Genomic DNA, 9,015 nt, shown 5'->3' on the forward strand with positions numbered 1-9,015 from the left:
GGCAAAGGGATAGTCAATGGTCCGTGCTGATCTTCTGCATCAGGCCTGAGAGTGTCATGGGGAAATAGTCGACCCAAAATGTCAACCGTCTCCACAAATGCTGCTTGACTTACTGAATTCCTCAGCAGAGTGTTATTTTTGCTTCATATTCCAGCATTTGCAGCTTTTGTAAAATTTTTCAAACTTATTCATGTTTCCATTATTCAGTTTTGTCTACTTGCAATACAACAGTGATTGGTTTGTCTTTGAACAGGAAGGTTCGAAAAGCATAAATGTTTTATTAAATTACTGGAATCTCAGATTAATGTGTAGGTAAATGCCACTTTGCCTACCACGCCTGTGCTACCACTTATGTGTTTTCAAATGAAAAAAAAACTTCCAGTGTTTCTGCATCCTTTTTTGTTTCTCATTTTCAAAAGCTGGAATTAATTTCCTTTCAAATGATGTTTTCCCTTCCTCAAAAGTCACTTACAAACAGAAGAAATTCTGCAGATGCTGGAATCCAGAATAACACACACACAAAATACCGGAGGAACTCAGCAGATCAGGCAGCATCCATGGAGAGGAATAAACAGTTAACGTTTTGAGCCTAGACCCTTCATCATTTTGTGTGTGTGTACTTCAATAGTCACTGGTACTTCAGGGGCTTTGAACAGATTCTCCCCTTCAGTTCCAGGCTTAGATCCTGTTTGGGAACAAATTCAGCTAAGAAGAATTTCACATTGTAATTACCTGCTGTATCTGATGATAGCATTTAAAGAGGTTTTGAATCATTTAAGATGAATGCGAGTTCATAACTGGACCTGTTTATGCGATCCACAGAAACATAACATGGTCCTGTTCCAAAAGGTGTTCTCAATAAAACCATAAAGCAAGGAATAACTTGGCAGCATGAGCAGCCATGTTCTCATTACCAGATGATGGTGCATTTGGCTTTCAGTCAAAAGGAGTCATGTCACACTATGATTTTGTTCTCTCTCCTTACGTCCCAAACTTTTTGCAGTTCTTTGCCTCTCTTCTGGACTCGCCAGGTATTAAATTTAGGACTTCACCCATGTTTAGGACCACATTGACACACAACAAATTTACTGATTTAGCTAGCGGAAAATAGTGGAGAGCTTCCTCTATCTACAACTTCACACAGTTCCCTTCAGTAGTACATCTGACGGTTTCGCTGAATTTGATACATGCCATCTGAAGGAATACATTAACTGTTGGAAGTTGACACTGAAATGTGTTTGTAGGTGACAGTATTTAGTACCAAAGACACATATTCATGTTTAGATTTAGCCAACACTCTCCAAATGCTACCCTGGTTAACTATTTTATAACAGTAAAAAGTTACAAATTATTTTATGTTCTTTTAAATATCTAGGTGGCAGGGTGGAGATATGTCTCTACCAAAGGAGGCGTAAGGTGCACCTTCCCTCCATTAGCCTGCAAGGTCACCCTTGGACAAGGTGTAGCACCTGCTTAGCCTCCTGATCAGGGTCACATGAAGACATGGGAGCAGGTGGTGGATGGTCGTATGAGCAGCTGGTGCAGACCACAAGTCCTGGTTAAGTGACCATTGATGCCAGGCGGACAATCTCTGAAGAGTATTGATAATGGTTGCTCATCTCATAAAGAAACTGCTCATCAGAAGGCAATGGCAAACCACTTCTATAGAAAGATTTGCCAAGAACAATCATGATCATGGAAAGACCGTGGTCGCCCGTGTCATACAAGACTCATAATGACAAATGACGGCAAGGGATTCTGAACTGCTGCAAGGTGAGGAGAGTGGGAAGGACATGCAGGATTCCTGCTCCTTGACTACTGTCCAATCACAATGGTCTTGTGTTCTACAATTTATATCACTTGCAATAACTCCTCTGGCTAAATGAGCCACCAGCCCTCATTATTCAGGTCACAAGCGAAGAATGATCATGGATCAGACTGTGTGCTGAGAGATCAATAGCATAGTTTGGCAAAATAAGTTTTAGGAGAGGTAGCTAAGCAAAAACAATCTTCTTGCCATCTCAGTGGTGACTATCTGCAAATTGTACTGACCTGCGGCTGAAGAATTATAACACAATTTTAGAGATGCACACAGAAAAGTGCAACTATTGCTTTCAGATACTTGGAATTATCAAAGTCCACTAAAGCAATCATTCAACCTAAAAAGGCAAATTTCACATTGTACTCTATCTTCACCCATTAACTTTGCAAGTGTTGGATCTTTTCCCAACCAATCCTAAAGTAATCCCAATGCCTGTGTGTTTACGCTAAAGTTACATTTTTTTTCCTCTTTCAAATGCTCATTTTACTTTGATATCTGCCTCAGCTATTGCATGGTCTCACATCATTCCATGTAAATAAATTTGGCTCACATGTTATCAGTGACTAATACACACAGAATGCTGGAGTAATTCAGCAGGTCAGGCAGCACCTATGGAAATGAATAAGCATTTGGCATTTTGGGCTGAGACCCTTCATCAGTCCCATGCCTAATTACTCCATTGTAAAAGGACTTGGCCTATGTGAGGCTACCCCCTTGTACTCTAGTGACAGTTCTTGTTGCAAGCTGAATTAAGCCTAGATATTTCTCATTACCAGAGTATCCTGCTAATAGCACTTCCAGCAACCAGACACTCACACTGTGATCTCCTTCCAAATTCCAGATTTGGGTTGGTTATGGATTGCAGGGAGACTCCCAGTGCCACATACAACCTCCACTGCCAGCCATAACGTTTATAACTGAAGTAGTTTGTTTGATGCTGTAGCTCAAGTGGCTTGCCGAGCAACCACCTGTCAGTAAAGAGGAGGCATGTTTCTACAGCCAATTTTCAGGGCCTTCCTACTCACCATCTTTCACATTACTGTGGAATTGCTGAATGCAAGACAGCCAGATGCATTCCTAGCTCAATATAAGTGTCTCTTTGTGCTTCTCACATTCCGTCTCCTGAATTCTTTTCCTCCATGAGATCAACAAGCCAAGTTCACTTTAATCAGGGTTTAGTGGTAGCAAAGAATTTCAAATGTGTACATGGCTTCGATGGTGTACTATGCTGCCGAGGTTTATATTCCCTGGCTCACAGCGCCAATGTGACTGATACTCCTCTGTACCACAGTACAACAGGTTCCTTAACTCGGGTATGAAAGAGCTTTTGTTTCACTTCTATCTAGATGAGTCAACCATTTTTAAATGAGCTGGCTCAGAGATGATCTTGAACTCCACAGACCAAAATTTGGATACTTAATTTCCACAATATAGAGAGAGAGAGGAACAAGGTTCAAAAAAAAGAAACATAATTGGCCAATTGAGGGTATTTGTTCCACTTTTTAGATTGTATTGCTCCATCCATCCAGCAAGCTCATGATGTTCACATGCAATTAGCCAATTTATATGTTGTGGGTCATCATCATTATGTGCTGTGTTGCATGACGTCGGTGATCATAGTCTCATGACCATGATTGTTCTTCGCAAGTTTTACTACAGAAGTGGTTTGCCATTGTCATCTTCTGGGTAGTGTCTTTACAAGATGGGTAACCCCAGCCATTATCAATTCTCTTCAGAGGTTGTCTGCCTGGCATCAGACATGCCATATGCACTTTCTGCTCATAGGATCATCTACCACCCTCTCCCATGGCTTCATGTGCCCAAGAATGACCTGCAGGCTGGTGGAGGGAAAGAGCACCTTACACCTCCTTTGGCAGAGATGTTATCTTCACCCCGCCACCCAGTGGTGGGGTACTGGTTAGAATACTGGACAAGCAAGCCAGTGGCAGAGACTAATAATCCAGAAACTTGAATTCAAATCCCAACTTGATAGCAAGGGAAGTTATACAGTTAATCTGGCATTATGTAGGTGATATGTAGTCTTGGGAGTGATGGACCTGTTGCGTCTCCCTGATGACAATTTGGTAAATAAGTGACTGCTAGAATGGTGGAGTCAGCAGTACTTTTTCAGCTCTTTTCTTGCTCTGACAATGTACAGCTCTTTTAATGCCAGTAGCTGACAGCCAATTGATCTTCTCCACTGAGGGGACCACTCGCTGTAGCCTGGACCAGGAGAGGGAGGAGGCAACGGAAAAGGTGATCATAACACTCTCAATGATGGATGAATACAAATTTATCAGGATACGCCCTGAGATGTCAAATTTCCTCAGCTGGCGTAGGAGAAACAATCTCTGCTGGGCTCTCCTAGTGATGAGCATAACGTGCTTGCCCCACTTCAATGTATTGGTACTGGTAGTCTCCAGGCATTTGAATGACTTGACAACAGACACAGCCTGGCCATGACTTTCCAAGGTAGGGGGTTGTTGGCAGAAGTCGTTCCTCATTTCCACTGCCTGGATAGCACTAAGCTCCAAGCTGTTACGGGCACACCATGCTGCAAGACAGCCTCGCTCCCTTCGATAACAGGTCACATCATTATCAAGGACGAGACCAACTACAATCGTGTCATCTGCGAACTTTAGAATTTTAATGGATTTGTCTGTGAAGGAGACATTCGTATAAAGTGAGAACAGGAAGGTGAAAGAACACATCCCTGGGGAGAGACTGTGCTCTAAAAGCAAATCTTAGTGGGTCAAGAAGAGGATCAATAATGGGACAACATCAGACCTTCAATGGTTTTCATAACTACTGAAGTCAGAACAACTGGCCTATAATTAAGTCCAGTGATCTTGTCTTTCTTAGGAACAGGATTAATTGTAGCAACTTTAAAGCAGTCCAGAACTCTGCATAATTGCAGGGAGGTGCTAAGTATCTCAGCAAATTCAGATGCTAGCTGATCTGCACAGTACCTTAGAGTACAAGGTATCATCAGCATCTGCAGCTTTTCTAATGTTCTGCTTTCAAGTAGTTTGTGAACATTTATATATGGAATCTTTACAATGTGAATGCGCCTGCATGAAGATTGCTGACCACTATTTTCTCAGGACAATGAAGCGTGGGTGTTCAAACCCCATATATTGGGGAAAAAAAATTTTAAAACTCTGGATGAGCTGTTGTGGGATTGAACCCTGCACTTTTCTGGCTTCTACAGTACCTAACAGCCAGAAAGGGAGCTCTTTAAACTCTGTAAATTTTGAGTATATTTCTGAAGCAACGTATAATGGCCACTTTGCAATTAAGTAGTCAAAACTAATTTAAAGTAGGGAGTGAGACTTACACTCTCGGAGATTCTGGTTAATTTGATTTTTAAAGTGCCTTTTTAATAAAAGATGAGAAAAATTCAGTTCTCAGAATTCAACCCATGACATATTTTAATAAAACGACATTAAATATACATTTATAAAGAACAACAATTGGACATGCTAAACAAATTGCCTTAAGAGAATTGGCTTTAATAATTATTAAAACAGCAGGACTGCAATTCTCTAAAAATGGCACTGTAACTATTTTCATGCATTTATATGAACCACATATACCTCCCTCCTGACCGCTGCTGTCTTTATTTTAATTCTATGACCCTTTGGATATTTGTAGATTCTGTAAAACTGCAGACTCATCAACTCAAGCATGGTTCTGGATGATTCGTTCAGCTGCTTATTTAAAATTAAATCAAGTTTAGGTTAAGTTGATTAAGCCTGACGACTGGCAGCACTGAAGGATCTGCCGCAGAGTGTCCAGCTTTTAAATCTGTACCACAGAGCACAGGCTGAGAGCTGAGGACAGAGCAGTAAACTGAAACTGGCACTTACCCAGAGTTAATCCCTCACAGTCAGACATCACGTACAAAGGGGCTTTTCTACTTCTTCCCTTCTTTCCCACTGTTTTGTCTTTATCCCTGAACCACCGCAATAACCTAAAGTTTAAGTCTTCTACTGGAGAGCACACTGTGAACAGTAATCAGCCCCAGATGCAACTTGACAGCAGACCCCACTCCTGCTAATGGAAACAAACAGTCCACAGCTCATTATGGAATCAAAGAATGCAATTCTGTGCCAGAACTCTCTCTTCCCATTGGTGGGTATAATTACTTCTCTCCGCCCATTCCCAGCATATTCCCACCCAAGGTCAACGGGTCATATTGGATATATTTAATTGCCATTGAAATATTAATAAGGCAAGAAACGAAGTGCACAATGTGAGGTTGGGATGAAGAAGGCCAGACTGATTCAAAGGAGAGCTGGGCTGCTCCGTCAGCTGATGTCGGAGACGGTGCTGCATTTTCTGCATATATAACCGCAGGGAACAAGCATCCTGCAAGCTGAACACATTAAGCAAGGAGACTATCGCTTAAAGTGACGTTGAAACTGTCAGCCAGGACATAGGCTCAGCTGTGGTTTATTAATTGACTGGTACCTGTACTTCAACACAAATAATAAAATCTGTATCAGCTTGCTCATCACATAAACATCAGATAAAGGGTTTGCTTCCTTCCACTGAGGCGGAAAAGACGGCCTTCCTTATACACTCGGTGGCCACTTTAGTAGGTACACCTGTCCGTCTGCACATTAAAAGCAGCCAATCAGGTGGCAGAACTCAGTGCATAAGAGCATGCAGACAAGGTTAAGAGGTTCATTTGGTGTTCTAAGCAAACATCAGAATGGGGGAAAATGTGATCTTAATGACTGAGCATGGAATGATGCCAGATGGGGATGTTTGGTTATCTCAGAAGTTGCTGATCTCCTGGAATTTGCACACACAACAGTCTCTAGAGTTTATAGTGTTTGATGGAGAAAACAAAAAAAAAATCCAGTGAGTGGCTATTCCTTGGGCGAAAACACATTGTTAATGAGAGAGGTCAGGGGAGAATGCTGGCAGAAAACTGGCAGAAAAGCGACAGTAACTCAGATTATCACGTGTTACAACAGTGGTGGGCAGAAGAGCATCTCTGAATGTACAACATGTTGAACCTTGAAGTGGATGGGCTACAAACATACAGGAGGTTCCTAATAAAGTGACCACTGAGTGTAGTCCTGTGTAACTTGTCCTAAATCGAGACTTGATCACAGAGACCAGTTTTCATTGACAGCATTATAGATGGAAGGCCTGCCACATATTGATCTTGGTCACCTAGTGGACCCAAAAGCCCAGATTCCTGACCAAGCACTCATAACAGTATGGTGAGAGTGGGTGGAGTGAGACGACCAGTGGATAGGAAGTTGGGGTGGGGGGCCAGTAGAGTTGTAGCTTTGGAGATGGCAGGGAGTTCTGAAACTTTAATGGGAAGCCAGGAACACAGGAGGAAGCAATGGGTCTTGGCAAGGAAGGTAGGAAGATTTTGAGAAGAATGATCTCATGCCTTCTGATCCTACAAAATTACTGAAATGGAAGGAATTTTTTGTGATCTTACTGCAGCTCCCTTGAATGACTGCACATGAGTATAGGTGTGTAGAACACACAAAATCCACATTCCATGCATTACTGACTGAAAATTGCACCTGCCTCCCACCAGCACATATGATCCAGATTTGGTTCAGGTAATTGTTTGTAGAATTTCAAGGAGGCACACAAGGCTGGATGGTTCAGAGGGATAATGGAAACAGAACATGATTTAGATGGTATCACCATAACACCATGGCTCTGGCCCTGTACTCACTGGAATTCAGAAGAATGAGGGGTGACCTAATTGAAACCTATCAAATGGTGAAAGGAGTTGATAGAGTGGATGTGGAGAGGATGTTTCCTATGGTGGGAGAGTCTAAGACCAGAGGGCACGGCCTCAGAATAGAGGGGTGTCCTTTTAGGACAGAGATGAGGAGGAATTTTTTTAGCCAGAGAGTGGTGAATCTGTGGAATTCTTTGTCTCAGGCAGCTGTGGAGGCCAAGTCTTATGTATATTTAAGGCAGAGGTTAATAGATTTTTGACTGGTCATGGCATGAAGGGAAGGGAGGAGACTGGGGCTGAGAGGAGAAATAGATCAGCCATGATGAATTGGCAGAACAGACTCGATGGGCCAAAGGGCCACATTCTGCTCCTATATCTTACGGACATAGGAGAACAATTAGACCATTCATCCCATCGAGTTTGCTCCTATATCTTATGAAACAGGAGCACAGTTAGACCATTCATCCCATCGAGTTTTCTCCTATAATGAAATAGGAGCACAATTAGACCATTCGTCCCATCGAGTTTGCTCTGCTGTTTAATCATGGCTGATTTATTTTTCCTCTTAATCCCATTCTCCTGCCTGTGATCATAATTATATTAATTATAATCCCATAATCCTACTTATGATGATAAATATTTCTATTTTATAAAGATAAAAGAATATGCTCATAGAGCAATACATTCAGTAGTAACAATACAGGAAGCAAACTACTTCAGATTCAGTTTGTTTCAACTGTAATTACTACCCTAAATAACTAAGTGATATGGAGCATCATTGTCGGAAATCTAGCTACTTATAACTTAGACACTCAAATGTATTATGTAAATTTTCCAATTAATGTTCAGCCGATAGAAAGGTGTATATGTTGTAATTTCAGTGATTGCTGTTTGGCCCAACTGCGTGTCTAAATTGAAATGAATATGCTAAGTGGATACAATTAGCTGGTTGAACACTCCAATCATAGGAATGAAGTCTGAACAGAAATTTTCCATGTGACGATCACCTGCTAAAATGAGTATTAGCTACTTCCGCATTCTGCCTGAATTTCAGCAGGGTCTAATCTCTCCTGTGCTATCTTCAACCAAAATTTAATTCTCAGTCTCACTGTAATATACTTTAATAGTGTAATTAATACTTGAGATTATTACATTGGTTTAGATCATGTTCCACTGATTTGGTATCTTTGATCTTACGTAGATGAAATGTAGTTTCGTAATGGTCAACATACTGCCTCCAGTGAAGGCATTCAATTACATGAAACCCAGTTGGCATCAGCTGTATAACATTCTGATTTGTAAATATAGCCAGTCCTTTTTCATCCAACTTCATCAGGTCCAAGTCCCGGGATGTCCTACCCAGAAGCACTGTGAAAGAACCACCACAGGAAGGGCCACAGTGCTTCCAGAGGGTTCTCAAGAGTAAGTAATGATGAAAAATAATTTCTATATGTACTTGGCAGCAATGACC

The 9,015-nt window shown here is 41.5% G+C and overlaps 1 protein-coding gene across 3 annotated transcripts in view; it reads right to left on the bottom strand.

The window, feature by feature from the left end:
* Positions 1–5,887, bottom strand: part of eml1 (EMAP like 1) — a 234,399-nt gene extending 228,512 nt beyond the window's left edge. For all 3 annotated transcript variants that reach the window (XM_063047449.1, XM_063047454.1, XM_063047442.1), the window contains exon 1: positions 5,692–5,887. Coding sequence is in view for 1 of the 3 variants with exons in the window: in XM_063047442.1 (XP_062903512.1) it covers positions 5,692–5,719 (28 nt within the window). In the remaining 2 variants the exon portion in view is untranslated. The remainder of the gene's footprint in view (positions 1–5,691) is intronic.
* Positions 5,888–9,015: the final 3,128 nt, after the last annotated feature.

This window comes from Mobula hypostoma, chromosome 1, assembly GCF_963921235.1.
Source record: "Mobula hypostoma chromosome 1, sMobHyp1.1, whole genome shotgun sequence".
Taxonomy (NCBI): domain Eukaryota; kingdom Metazoa; phylum Chordata; class Chondrichthyes; order Myliobatiformes; family Myliobatidae; genus Mobula; species Mobula hypostoma.